We start from the raw sequence: 15,224 nt of genomic DNA, 5'->3' as shown, positions 1-15,224 counted from the left end.
TTCTTATTTAACAGTTGTATAGATGAGAATATTTGTTGGTCTTAGACAATTTAATATTCATGAGAACAAATTAGTACAAAACCTCCCGCTCATGTGTTAGCTAGGGCGGCCCGTTCGTAAACTGGTCCTCATTGTTGGATTTCTTCTTTACCATCTTGTATTCAAACTTTGATTTAATGATATTTCAGTTTGGTTTTCAAAAAAAAAATTAGTACAAAACCTAACTGTATTTATATCATGGCCTCATGGGCCAGCGGGTTGCTAAACAAACCTAACTGTATTTATATCATGGACCAAGATCAACATAGGGACCCTGGATCAAAACGACGAGTTATAGAATTCATATACATAAGGGACAAAATTTCATAACAAAAGAGACAAAAAAATCAAAACATAATATACATACATATGTTATATATTTACTTAACTTATTTTTTAAATATGATTTAGGTACATAATTTGTGTTTATAGGCACAGAATTTCACAACACAAAACACAGAAATTTATAATATAAGACACAATTATATTACTAATTTGTTTCAGGTGCATAATTCATACTTTTAAATGTATAGAATTTCAAGTGTCACCTACAATAGATGTAAAAAAGATACAGAATTTCATAACATTATACATAAAAATTCACAACATAAGACAGATACATATACATCAAGTTATATTTACAATGCACTGTGAATAATGATCCACAGTAAAAAGATTATTCATTGTATCAGCCCTCTACTAGACTACTAGAGTCTAGAAAGTAAAAACATGCATGCATAAAATTTTTCTGTTATTTAACAGTAACCTTTTTTGAATTTTGAGGTAATGGAAGTATGACAATGAATCATGGAATCGTCACTTACCTTCCGCTAGATTGTTTTTGGACTTCTCAAAATTAGTTGTTGGGACGGACTCACTTTAAAAATGTTCAATTGTTAGACCATGAATCGTTTCCATTTTATATCGTAGGCATTCGATAAAAAATTATGTGTTTTTAATCAAAAAATTGTGTTTATAAATAAATTGAAGGCACATAATAAAGATAATATATAAATTACATATACACAATATATTAACTAAATGTACATAATATATATACATATATTTTGAAATAATAATGATTCTTTATTACAAGTATCTATTCTATACATGCACATAATATGTTAATTTTCAATTTACTTACACGCACACAATCGGTTAAGTGCAAATACATAATTTGAATGTCATTTTGAACCAGAATCCACAATGTAAGGTGGACCCTGGTCCATGGTATAATTTGTCGAGATTGTCTCTCAGGTCACAATATGTTAAATGGGTTGAATATAATAAAAATGGATCATAACAAAATTGCAGAGGTAATCAATACATAACCCTTGTATGTAATGTTTTATATCATTAATGTAGTACTTTATAGCAAAATTGTACTCCATAATAGATCATTTACAAAAAGTAAAGTAATAATATAACATAATTGCATATATCGTCAATATTTTAAACCTTATTTTATGTATAATACTTTATATCATAAATGTAATATATATTTTCATTATTTTTTTTTGACAATCATATTTTCATTATTTTGTAGGATGCATATATATTAGTGATCTAAACAATACATTCACTAAAAAATTCGTATTAATTTTAAATTCTAATTTTCATAGTTAAACTTTCTTCCAATTGACATTGTTTTTCCTCGTTGTGTCGTAAATAATCGAAATGTCTTATATTATTAATGTGCATAAACAATTTACAAACTAATAAATATCAAACTTTCACAACAAACATAATATATATGAAATATACACATATACACACACAAGTGATATATTAACAATAATAAAACCTTACTAGTATTCACACAAGTGTTACTAATTGAATATATTTATATGTTAAGAACCTTCAATTCTAGTACATCAAAATTAAAGTAAAACCTGATATTTTAGTACGCTGAGCCTGGTCGGACCAAGTTTAAGAGGAATAAAATAGGGTCAAAACTCTAATGGAATTGAAATAAAATGCTACAACTCAATTTAGGTCCATGGTATTGGATTAAAAGAGAAGCCCAATTGGAGTAGCAATTTGAAGAGGTACAAGATTGAAGATTTAAGTCTATCATGGAAGCATTGATTGAAGCCCAACTTTAATTAGCTCCTATAGCAATCCAAATGATGTGCTAGCTGATTAGGATTTTCTTTTTTTTTTGGTTGAGTACTACTGGCTCTGTACAATGTAATATCTGTTCATAGCTACTTTCTCAACCTACTGAAGCACAAAGAGTCAACAGTTGTTTCAACCGGGACACAGGGTGCCACTAGACCACAATATATATAACTTAAGTTTTTAATTATTCTTAATTAAAAATTATACTAATTTAAGATTTTAACTAAAAGTTAATCGGTCCCGTCACCGCCTAATTTCCTACAGAAACAGGAATAAGGAATATTTCCAATTCCCTATCAATAATAAGGACAGAGATAAGAATGTGATCGAAATTTCAGAGACGAGGACGGGAAAGGCCAGACGGGGAGTATTCCGCCTCGGTGCCATCCCTAATTAGGTTCTAGTATAGGAAAATGAACCGCAAATTATATCGTGGACCGTGGTCCACAATGCATTGTGGACCGCGATCCCAAAACGACGTCGTTTTAATTAATGAAAACAGACGGATGAATTCACGCCACTCACTTTTATTTCATATATACTGCAGTTACATTTCAACACAACTTCAGTTACATTTCAACACAATTGCAGTTACATTTCAACACAACTACAGTTACATTTTGATATAACTACAGTTTCATTCGATAATATAAAACCACAAATGTGAAACTGTTATTCAGTATATTTTCATATACACTGCAGTCACATTTCAACACAACTATAATTACATTTCGATAGAACTACAGTTTCATTCGATAGTATCAAAACAAATGCATCAGTATCTTTTGAGATGAACTGTAATGTCAATTACGGGCTCCGTCTCCACTTACTGAAACGACGTCGTTAATATAAGAATTGGAAATGAACATGCCACAAGTTAATCACGTGGTCACTAGAGACAATCAGACAAGGATGATACTGTGTTAAAAATCACGTGATGGGTCACGCGTGCTTATTTATACTACCAATATAGCATCGTCATATTAAGTTGTGTTTGAGAGCCGCCAATCGCCAATAGAACTCTTCTCCCATCATTTCTTTACTCTCATCAATGGCGGCCGCTTCTTCCTTGTTCAGATCCTCCTTCCTCTCTCCCTCTCCCTCTCCCTCTCCTCAACACAAATCTAAATCTCACGCCTCCACCGCCCCACATTCCTTCACTCGCATCAAAGCCACCGCCACATCCGACGAAGCCGCCGCCGCCGCCCCGCAGACCCAAAAGCACCGGCGTCCGGCGGATTTAAACATTCGCGAAGAGGCGCGACGGATCTCGTCCTCCCACAACTTCTCCGCCCGCTACGTCCCCTTCAATGCCGACCCGGACTCCAGCGAGTGGTACTCACTCGACGAGATCGTGTACCGCAGCCGCTCCGGCGGGCTGCTCGACGTGCAACACGATATGGATGCGCTGAAGAAGTTCGACGGGCAGTACTGGCGCTCCCTTTTCGACTCGCGCGTCGGGAAGACCACGTGGCCGTACGGCTCCGGGGTATGGTCCAAGAAGGAGTGGGTCCTACCCGGGATCGATAGCGACGATATAGTCAGCGCTTTCGAAGGGAACTCTAATCTCTTCTGGGCCGAACGGTACGGGAAACAGTTTTTGGGGATGAATGACCTGTGGGTCAAACACTGCGGGATTAGCCACACCGGGAGCTTCAAAGATCTAGGGATGACAGTTTTGGTGAGCCAGGTGAACCGCCTCCGGAAAATGAAGAAACCGGTCGTCGGCGTCGGCTGCGCTTCCACCGGCGACACCTCGGCGGCGCTATCGGCCTATTGCGCCTCCGCTGGGATCCCCTCCATTGTCTTTCTCCCCGCAAATCGGATATCCATTGCCCAATTAGTCCAACCTATCGCAAACGGGGCATTCGTGTTAAGCATCGACACTGATTTTGACGGGTGTATGCAGATGATTCGCGAAGTCACTTCGGAATTGCCGATTTATTTGGCCAATTCCCTCAATAGTTTGAGGCTGGAGGGCCAAAAAACCGCGGCCATTGAGATTTTGCAGCAATTCGATTGGCAAGTCCCGGATTGGGTGATAGTTCCAGGGGGAAATTTAGGGAATATTTACGCATTTTACAAAGGGTTTCACATGTGCAGAGAATTAGGGCTTGTGGATAGGATTCCCAGGCTGGTTTGTGCGCAAGCCGCCAATGCCAATCCTCTTTACTTGCATTACAAATCTGGGTGGAAAGACTTCAAGCCTGTCAAAGCAAGCTCCACTTTTGCATCCGCCATTCAGATTGGGGACCCTGTATCTATAGATAGAGCTGTTTTTGCTCTCAAAAACTCAAATGGCATTGTTGAGGAGGCCACCGAGGAAGAATTGATGGACGCCACGGCCCAGGCAGACTCAACTGGGATGTTTATATGCCCTCACACTGGGGTGGCATTGACTGCTCTGATCAAGTTAAGGAACCAAGGGGTGATTGGAGCAACAGATAGGACTGTTGTGGTTAGCACAGCTCATGGGCTCAAGTTTACTCAGTCCAAGATTGATTACCATTCAAATGACATAAAGGACATGGCTTGCCGCTTCGCAAACCCCCCTGTGCAGGTCAAAGCAGATTTTGGTTCTGTCATGGATGTTCTTAAGAAATACTTGTTGAGCAAAGATTCCAAGAACTAGGTAATTTTTCTCTTTTTTTTTTGGTTATATTCTCTGACAGGATAGTAAGTTTTGCTCATGTTTAGTACCATCATCTTTGTTTTTTCAATGTTGTTTACATGCTATATGTAGAATATGGTTGAATAATTTGTAGTGCCTGGAATGTGTTGTTCTTAACATATTTTTGTGAAGACTATACAACTCATGAAGCTTTTTTTATGGAGTTGTGCTTATTTGCTTCAATGTTTGTTTCAGATTTTGCCCAATGCTAGAATCTTAACTCAAGCTTAACTGGTATGCTTTTCTTTGGTAGGGATTGAGTTTGAGTTGTTTCATAACCTGTTTTATGTTTAGCTGATCTGGGAATTGACTTACATGAAGGGAATAATACCTTTATCATTGGGCTATTCCATTCTTTTTCTTTTCTGTGATAAAGTTCCAAATCTTAGTTTGGTAGATAACTAAAACAAAAGCTTGGTTTTTGTTTTTGTTTTTGTTGTTTCTCTCACAGTGAGATTCAGAGAACATGTTCTGCTATTATAACCTAGTTTCTTGCAAATTGTGTAGTGAAATTTCACAAACTTCCTTGAGGCATCAACTCTATCTTGATCTTTAGCACAATATTAGGACAAATTGATCCTTACCACTTAGTCCCCTTCATCCTACACTTGTACGACCTAATCATTACCTGTTTCCTTAAAATCTCCGAGAATATTAGAATGAGCATTGCATTGGTGTTAAAATGTGAGCTTGACCACTCAGAAAGATGTTTATTTTAGAATGAGGAATGGTGTTAAAATGAGACCTTGACTACTCAGAAAGATGTTTATTTGTCATGCTCTAACATCCAATTCTCTTATCTCCCTCATTGTTGCCATGAAAGTATTAACTGTTGTTGCTATAGCAGCTTTCCAAATTGCATTTTTTATAGGCTGTCCAATACAACCTGGTACTTTTATATTGCCATGTAAGGGCATAACACAATCTATTACTTATAGCAAGTAAAATTTCTTGAAAAGCTAGTATTAGATCTTTTTGCTTGTTTGACATAAAGGCCAAATTTTCCTAACTAACGAATCAATTTGTAGGTCCTTTTCAATACAACTAACTTGTATTCCATCATTCCTATCAATTAAACAAGGTCACGAGTTTGAATCTTGCCCCCTTGATTTGAGTTGGTCAGCTATGGGTAACTTAAGTTGTTTACTTCTTTGAAGTCTTTTGTCGGTTAGGGTTACAAGGCGGGGTTTACTCATACTCAAAAGGGTTGTTGGGTTTCCCTCGTCATCCAAAAAAAAAAAGCAATCAAAATCATCCCTCCATATTTTCTCTTGATGACAACCATCAACTCCAATTATGGACCTACAATGCTTGAATCCTTCGCTACAAACAAAATCTCATTAACATTTTCTTACCTCCTTCATATTCATCGTCTGATAACTTAACTAGGCAGGCAGGTTGATGTGGGATTTGTTTTTTTTGGATTTCTTCACAGTAAGGCCAAATGTTGTTAAAGTTATTTCTAGCTTCTCTCTTAGTATCATTTTACTCAGAATAATGGTCCAAAGTCGAAACTTTTTTCTTGAATTCTTGTATCATCTAGTTAGAGTGATCCTCAGTTTCTTAGATTAGAAGAATGTTTCGATTTCTTTTTCAAAAGACATTATCATTGACTTAACTATTAATCTATTATAAATCATATGATTTGGCTTTTTCTTATTATTCTTGGTAGTCACAATATAACAAAAAAAAAGTGTTTTTTTTATGTTGAGAAAATTTCACTTTTGATTCTACGAAGGGCATTGTTAATTGGGGTCTACGAGTTTAAAAGAATATTAATTTCACTTTACAACTATTTAATTTTTCTCAATTTCAGTCTATTTCATCAAATAACCGGCAAAATAGTTGAAAAATTTTAATGAGTAAAATGACAAGGGCAATTTATCTTTTGCTTCTTTCTCTTTTCTTTCTTTTCCATTTCTTGCTCTGAAACAGTATATGTGATTGTATTTTGGCAATATCCCTCTCCCGCTCATTTCATCAAACAGCTTAAGTGCATCCAGACAGTGTATTCCCACTCTTACATAATCTATCAATCAAAATGCATGCTAAATGTAGAGCAATTCGGCAAACAATTCGACTTCAACATTATATTATACACAGCTAAAGCTAACAAAATTATACCTTTCTGAAGCATGACGTAAAGGATGACATTATTATATGTAAAAGGATTGGCTTTGCAGTCGACATCTCTCATTCCACTGCCATTTCAGCCTTATTTAGCTTCAAATTAAATACGCAGAGATGAGCACCGCAAAAGCGTCAGAACAAATTGGCATTGCCGTCAGATGTGCTGCTACGTTCCTTGGAAATAGGGGTAGAAAAGGGGAGAGAAAAGAGAAAAAGGGAAAAAGGAAAAAAAAATGCACTCATCATTTTATCTATTAAAATTTTTCGACTGCTTCTTGCTAGTAGTTTGACCGGAAGGACTAAAATTGAATAGCTGTAGAGTTGAATTAACAATTTTTAAACTCATAGATCCTAATTAACAATACACCAATAATTATAAGGAGTTCATTCCAGCAATGGTCCTCCGACTATGTTGATTTTCCAAAATTAGTTCTCCGACTTTTAATTTGGACAATTTAAGTCCCTCGACTTTCAAATTCTTTACAATGTTGGTCCTTCGTCAAATTTTGGTTAAATTGAGGTCAAATGAAGGGGTAAAATTGTCCGTTCACTTGTATAGTATATTATTACTTGTATTTCTCCTGTCCTGTACGCTGTATATATGAATATAATCTCTGTCGAAGTCTCTTCGACTGAGATTATATGGCTTCGATTGAGACTTCCACTGAGATTATATTCATACATACAGCGTATATGACATGAGAAATATGAGTAGTAACACACTAAATAGGTGAACGGACAATTTTACCCATTCATTTGACCTCAACTTAACCAAAAATTGACGAATGGACCAACATTGAAAAGAATTTGAAAGTCAATGGACATAAATTGTTCAAATTAAAAGTTGGGGACTAATTTTGAAAAATTAACATAGTCGGAGGATCATTGCTGGAAATAAGCAAAAAGTGAAATTTTCTCTTTCAAAAATATAAATCCCATTATTTTTAGCTTAAAAGGTGCTAGGAGAGTTCTGCACTCCCATGTACACAACATTTATGTTATATAATTCAAACTCCTTTTAAGGGTTCAGGTGCGCGTATATCTTCCCATATGTTTGTGCGGTATTCACCTTAAGCATTAAAACGATACACCTTAAGTACACAAACCACACACCTTAAACTAAGAACACAAATCACACACTTAAAATTTCTAAATGGTGCACATTCATTTGAGAACACACACTACGCACTTTAAGTACACAAACCACGCACCTTAAATACACAAGCCACGCAGTTTAAGAACACAAAACACGCACCTAAAGTTTTAAAGAGAATTAATTTCTCACTCACCTATTATCCATTTTGAATGTACAATATATCAATATCTTCTTCTCACTATGAAGAATTCGAATTGACTTTGACCCAACTCAAATCAAAAGTTGACCCACATATGTTTGTACCGAAAAATAGCCACCTAAAATTGTTATTTTAGCAAAAATTTTCAACAATAGATACATATTGAAAGAAAAAATAAAGAACGAAGAAAAATAGAAACATATTATCGTACCTTAGTGATAATGGGAAGCCGACTAATTAATTATAAGAGCTTGAAGGATGCTTGGAAATATATGTGTTTATATGAAGAATTTATTAGGATACTTTTGGAATAATAATAAAATAGATATTCCTAATGAGTTACAAAATAACTAAGATATTGAGAATGACTATTTTCAAGAGAATAATTCATTCCGTGAAATTCTATTCCTTATTGCAAAAACTAAACCAAATAACAACACAGATACTGCATTCTAACATAGTCAGTAGTACTAAATAAAAAAACAAATAACAACATAAACATGTCATTTCTTCCCGTCGTATTTGTCTTCAGGGCGATATAGCCAAAAGATTTCACATCTTAGTGGGAAAAGATTTAGCCCCTGGGTATTGGCTTCCGCTCTTTTCTCATGTCAAACCAGAACGACTTTGAACGTTAGGGTCTATTCCATAAAATGATGTTCCATTTCTAATGTATTCCACATCATGTTAGATTCAATTTAGATGAAAGTGCCAAAGTGAATGAATTTCTATTATTAAATATTTGAAAAAGGTATAGAAAAGGCGCATAAAGATTTAAAATATAGGCTGGACATCAATTATTGCGTTGAAAATTTTTGACCTGCACTTGAAATATTCTTGACCTGCACTTGTACAAATATTCTACTTTTATATTAGTATTTCATTTTATTTTATTTTTTGCAAAATAGGTCATTTTAACTTCTTATTTAGAAAAATTAATTAGTGTTAAAATTATTATGTCAACTAACCTATATCATATCATCACTACCATGTCATTTGTTATAAAACAATAATTTTATTTTCATCCATGCTACCACAATAAAAGTTTATTAGTAACAATTTAGCCTTATAAAACTTTTATTTTGGGAAGACTTTTATATTTTAGGAAAATTTTGACAACAAATGTTAATATTTATTCTATTAATAAACTTGTATTCTAGAGTTAACGAATATAATATTAATTTATCATTTACCTTTAAAATATAAATAATTCTAATATATAATATGTAATGTGTATAAAGAAAATGACAATATTATTATAAAATATTAAGATTTTTTTTTAAAAAAAAATCTATATTTTAAGGGTTTCTTTCTAATAAATGTTAATATTAATTATAAAATCAACAAATGAATATAGTTCTAGAATGAGTCCCGGAAGGACTAATCAATTGAGTGGAGTACGATTCTCATACTTGTAAATTACAGGTTGATTTTTATTAACACCTTCTTAGTTCGTGTGATTTATTGGCAAAATTTTAGTATGAGTTTGTAGCATTATAGCATCCCAACAGTGACACAAATTGAGGTTTTTTTTTTTTTTTTTTTTTTTTTTTTTTTTTTTAACATTTTGGTTGAGGGGAAGGGGAGAGAGGAGAGATGGTACTTTTCTGTATTTGTTGCTTAGCTGGTGCACGTTAGAGATGCTCTTACTTTGATATTTATTTTAAATTTCTCTAACCCAAAAAGAAAATCCAAAATCAGTTTGAACGGTTGGTGATCCACTGATCCAGTGATCCTCTTTTTCTTTTTCTTTTGAAAATCGATTTGATTTGGTGCCATCAAAATTGTGTTAATCAACACCTATGATTGCGGTAGGCGTTAAGCGTTAGTCGGGCAGCAGAGTATTGCCTAACGTCTAAGTGGCTAATTATAAATAAAAAAAATTAAAAAAAAATCAATACAGGTGTATGTTATATATATGTATATATATATATATATATATATATATATATAGGGTTGCACTCTGGTGCGAACTCTCGACCAAGTAGGAAATGAGAACGCTCCACAGTCGTCCACGTGTCCAGATCAACGAAATGAGAACGCTCCACAGTCGTCCACGTGTCCAGATCAACGAATCAGAAACGCTCCACAGTCGTCCACGTGTCCAGATCAACGAATCAGATGCAATTTTAAAAAAATGACGCGGTGACATTTTCGTAAATAACTGGAACTTTGGTACACCTAGTTTCACTTAAAAGTGCACCTAGTTTCACTTACAAGTGCACCTAGTTTCACTTACAAGTGCACCTAGTTTCACTTACAAGTGCACATATTTTCGCACCTATTTTCACTTACAAGTGCAAGTAATTTACCTTGTTAATATTCATGCACTTGGGTGCAACCTAGGTGCACCTAGTTATAACATAGGGTGCACCTAGTTATAACATAGGTTGCACCTAGTTATAACATTAAGTGCACCTAGTTATAACATTAGGTGCACTTAGTATTGATGCTCACTGTACAATTCACTTGCACCTGTAATACATTTTACTTGAATCTGCAATACATTTTACTTGCACTTATGCAAGTAATTTATTTTGTTAACATTCATGCACCTAGGTGTAACCTATGTGCACCTAGTTATAGCATTAGGTGCACCTAGTTATAACATTAGGTGCACTTAGTATTGATGCTCATTGTATAATTTACTTGCACTTGTAATACATTTTACTTGCACGTGTGCACCTATTTTCACTTGCAGGTGCAAGTAATTTACCTTGTTAACATTTATGCACCTGGGTACACCTATGTGCACCTAGTTATAACATGACGTGCACCTAGTTATAACGTTAGGTGCAACTACATTCCGGACACGTGGCGCGCTGTGATTCGTTCGCAGTTCTCTCCTGGGCGGCCAGTTCGCACCTGAACGCGATCATATATATATATATATAATTTTAAAAAAATAGCAATACTGATTTGACCAAGTTAAATCGACTAACTTGACTAAATTAGACAAGTTAATTAACTTGGTCAAATTCAGCAGAGTTTGTCGCCAATTCGATCGAGTCGGCCGAATTGAACGCCTAGGTGGCCGGCTAGGCAGCCAACCGCCTAAGGAGTAATTTGTCTCCGTCTAGGGAACCTAGTGCTTAGGTGGCCATCTAGATCGATTTTTGCAATAGTGTCAACAACTAAAAGTTCTTGTATAAATAAATGAGAACACTGTTGAGCGTGACTTAATTTACCAATTTTTTAATTGTTCATAAACCTATGAATAAATAGAGTTATAATAATATTTGCGGCATGTCTTTTATGTTTCGTTCTTTTAAAAAAAAAAAGAAGTTCTGATGTTTCGACAAAAAAGTACAACTATTTAGAGCGGCAGTCCAGTGGGGGCAGATAATTCTGTCTTTCCAATTTATATTTGGTTGGAGGCAGAAACAAATAGTGCTGTAATGGGGACTCATCAAGAAGAAGACACATTGCTCTTAGAAGACCATCTTCTTCCACAGGTTCCACCTTCAACCTAACCCTTAGCTTCTTTCTCTGATCTCTATATATTTCTGTGTAAAATATGTATGCACTTTTACTCCTTGATTATATATATATATTGCTTAAAAATTTATTGTCTTTGAGGCTGATGATCAATCTGATATAAAGACTTCCCTTTCAGACACAAAACTGCAAAATCTATGCAGGAGATGGTTCAGTTGACATTAAGGGGAACCCTGTTCTAAAAGCTAATACTGGAAGCTGGAAAGCTTGTCCCTTTATACTTAGTATGGAATTAGCTGCTTTTTTATTTTATTTTATATATATATATATATATATTAGGTTTCAGGCTAAACTAATCCTAAACCTCCAAAACTCCTCTCCAAGAGTATTGGAGGAGATAATCCGGAGTTACCCCCATCAGTTTGTTTCATGTTTTCATCACATCCGATCAGTCAAGGTCACCCAATGACTCTCAAGTTCCAGTGGGGTTCGTATTCTTACGTTGTCTGCTGGACCAAGGTTTTAGGGTGATCAGTCAAAACAAATGAGCAAGTCCTGTGGGACAGAAGCTGCCTTATGTTAAGATCAAGCGTTGATCGGTCGAACAACTGAGCTAGTTCCGTTGGGCAAAAACAAGTCTTTTAGGATGAAGTGTTGATCGGTCGAAACAACTGAGCTAGTTCCGTTGGACAGAACCTGTCTTCTCTTAGGATCAAACGCTTACCACTACACCAAAAATTATAACTTGTAGTGAGGCGCAACTTTATTTCCTTATAAACCGCCATCACATTTTCGAGAGGCAAGGTGTTAGACTTGGCTCACCGGTCTCCGTCCAACAATCTCTCTAGCCACCAATTAATAAACTTGGCCTTTTACCGGCTTCCGCCCAATACCTTCGTTTCCCATTCTAACCATTGCTATTGTTTGTTTATTTTCGTATGATTTATTTCCTTGTTGAATCTTAAATTGTTATCAGGTACTGAATGTTGTGAGCGGTTGGCGTACTATGGGATTGGCATAAATCTTGTGAGCTATCTCACAAAATATTTGCATGAAGGAAATGCCTCTGCTGCTACAAATATCACCACTTGGGCAGGCACCTGTTACCTTACTCCCCTTATTGGAGCTTTCCTGGCAGATGCATACTGGGGAAGATATTGGACCATTGTTGCCTTCTCAACCATTTATTTCATTGTATGCATAATTTCATTCCACTTTATATTGTATTGCAGTCACTACTTAAGGGTGTGCACTGGTTAAACTCTGTCTTGTGACTTTATTTAGCAAAGGACCAGGTAAATCAGTCTTGGTTTCCCATAGCTTATCGACTAAAACCAAGAAGGCCAATAGGCCACTTCCTTGGGACTCGAACTTGGGTTAGGAGGTAAACTAGCCTACATTGCCCATAGTTGATTGGCTCAAACTAAGAAGACCAATAGGTCACTCCCGGTTGGGAGTCGGACTTGGGTTACAAGTTAACAGCTTGACCAACGTAATGGCTGAGGATGCCCCCTTCTCAGCCCTTTATTATTGGAAATAGTAGCTCTGATGTGAAATTCAACTTCATTCCTGCCAAATGGCTATATGATTATGCAATACTTCATTTGCAGGGAATGTGCACATTGACTCTATCAGCTTCTGTTCCTGCTTTAAGGCCTGCTGGGTGTGAGGGTTCTGTGTGCCCTTCTGCTACTCCTGCCCAGAATGCAGTATTCTTTTTTGGTCTCTATCTGATAGCGCTAGGAACCGGTGGGATTAAACCGTGTGTTTCATCATTTGGTGCTGATCAGTTTGATGACACTGATCCAACAGAAAGGCCTAAGAAGGGGTCCTTCTTCAACTGGTACTATTTCTCAATCAACATTGGTGCTTTAGCCTCGAGTACTATAATTGTCTGGATCCAAGAGAATGCAGGGTGGGGGATTGGGTTTGGCGTTCCTACGTTGTTTATGGCCATTGCTATTGCAAGTTTCTTTTTGGGCACACCCCTTTACAGATTTCAGAAACCCGGGGGAAGTCCTCTAACAAGAATGTGCCAGGTCCTGGTTGCATCATTTCGCAAACGAAACTTGACTGTCCCTACTGATAATACACTTCTTTATGAAACTCGGGATGGAGTTTCTGCAATTGATGAAGGAAGCCGAAAACTGTTGCATTCTGATGAATTTAGGTAAATTTGAGCGATATTTGGCTCACTTGATGAGGCTAATTATAACGTTATGCAATAAATTAAGCGTGCTTGATTGTTTTGATCCAATTTCTGCTTTGCAGGTGCCTGGATAAAGCTGCTGTAATATCAGATGCTGAACTAAAATCAGGAGATTATTGTGATTCTTGGAGACTTTGTACTGTAACACAAGTTGAAGAATTGAAGAGATTGGTTCAATTGCTCCCTGTATGGGCTACTGGAATAGTCTTTTTTGCTGTCCATGCCCAACTGCCCACACTGTCTATAGAGCAGGGCATGACAATGGACACTACCATCGGTTCGTTCAACATTCCAGCAGCCTCGCTTTCTAGTTTTAACATTATCAGTGTTCTAGTCTGTGTCCCAATCTATGACAGGGTCCTCGTCCCCGTTGCCAAGAAAATCACTGGGACCGAAAGGGGATTTTCTGAGCTGCAACGCATGGGCATCGGGATTTTCATATCAATGTTGTGTATGTTAGGCGCTACATTGGTTGAGACGAAGCGACTAGAGCTTGGACGAGAGCTTGGTCTAGTGAATGAGGGCAGTGCGGTGCCAATGAGCATCCTGTGGTTGGTGCCTCAGTATGTTTTGATGGGAGCTGCCGAGGTTTTTACATGCATCGGGCAGATCGAGTTCTTCTATGATCAATCGCCCGAATCCATGCGAAGCTTGTGCACTGCATTGGCACTACTCACCACTTCCCTGGGAGCCTACTTGAGCTCATTTATGATCACTGTTGTCACATCTGTTACAGGGTGGATTCCTGATAACTTGAACCAGGGACACCTTGATTATTACTTCTTGCTCTTGGCTTTCCTTGGCTTCTTAAACATGGTGGCATACCTCTTCTGTTCCAAGTTGTATAAATCCAAGCAGGTATGTTAGTGTTTTCAAGACTGTTGCACACCCCCTTGTGCTCTTATAATTCTAGCTTGTATCTAAATCAATTCATTTCTGGTGTTAAACTCAAGATTATATATGTAACTAATAAGACAAAAACTTGTGTGAGACTGTCTCACCGTTTTGTACATAATAAAAGTCTTAGTTTCTACTTTAATTCATAGTTTTCAATTTTTCATTTTGTATTACTTAAGATGAATTGTGACTTGTCATGCTTGGTGTTACTTGAACTCTTTTGAGATTTTGTAAATTTTATACTTTGTATAAATCCTTCTTGGCTTCATTCTTGAAGAAAAAAAAAAAAAAACAGTCTAAGGTGTCCCTGTAAAATAGAATAGATATTTGTACTAATTTGTGATATTACTTTGCTAGAATAGGAGATTCTAGAAAGGTGCAATTGGGACAAGAAACTTCTTGTACAGATCTTGGTTTAGCAGTT

The 15,224-nt window shown here is 36.3% G+C and overlaps 2 protein-coding genes across 2 annotated transcripts; both read left to right on the top strand.

The window, feature by feature from the left end:
- Window positions 1-3,149: 3,149 nt before the first annotated feature.
- LOC116006543 (threonine synthase, chloroplastic-like) lies at window positions 3,150-5,062 on the top strand. Its single transcript, XM_031246965.1, has one exon. It carries the CDS (start codon window positions 3,212-3,214, stop codon window positions 4,790-4,792), a length of 1,581 nt encoding a protein of 526 aa, XP_031102825.1. The 5' UTR covers window positions 3,150-3,211; the 3' UTR covers window positions 4,793-5,062.
- A 6,503-nt stretch (window positions 5,063-11,565) lies between these two features.
- On the top strand, window positions 11,566-14,942 carry LOC116006542 (protein NRT1/ PTR FAMILY 8.3-like). Its single transcript, XM_031246964.1, has 5 exons — window positions 11,566-11,711; window positions 11,873-11,978; window positions 12,671-12,888; window positions 13,305-13,864; window positions 13,966-14,942. Exons 1-5 carry the CDS (start codon window positions 11,655-11,657, stop codon window positions 14,768-14,770), a joined length of 1,746 nt encoding a protein of 581 aa, XP_031102824.1. The 5' UTR covers window positions 11,566-11,654; the 3' UTR covers window positions 14,771-14,942.
- Window positions 14,943-15,224: the final 282 nt, after the last annotated feature.

The sequence above is a fragment of the Ipomoea triloba genome, chromosome 15 (assembly GCF_003576645.1).
Source record: "Ipomoea triloba cultivar NCNSP0323 chromosome 15, ASM357664v1".
Classification (NCBI taxonomy): Eukaryota; Viridiplantae; Streptophyta; class Magnoliopsida; order Solanales; family Convolvulaceae; genus Ipomoea; species Ipomoea triloba.
The sequence above is the reverse complement of the archived record's forward strand: the minus strand, read 5'-3'. Positions and strand labels throughout refer to the sequence as shown.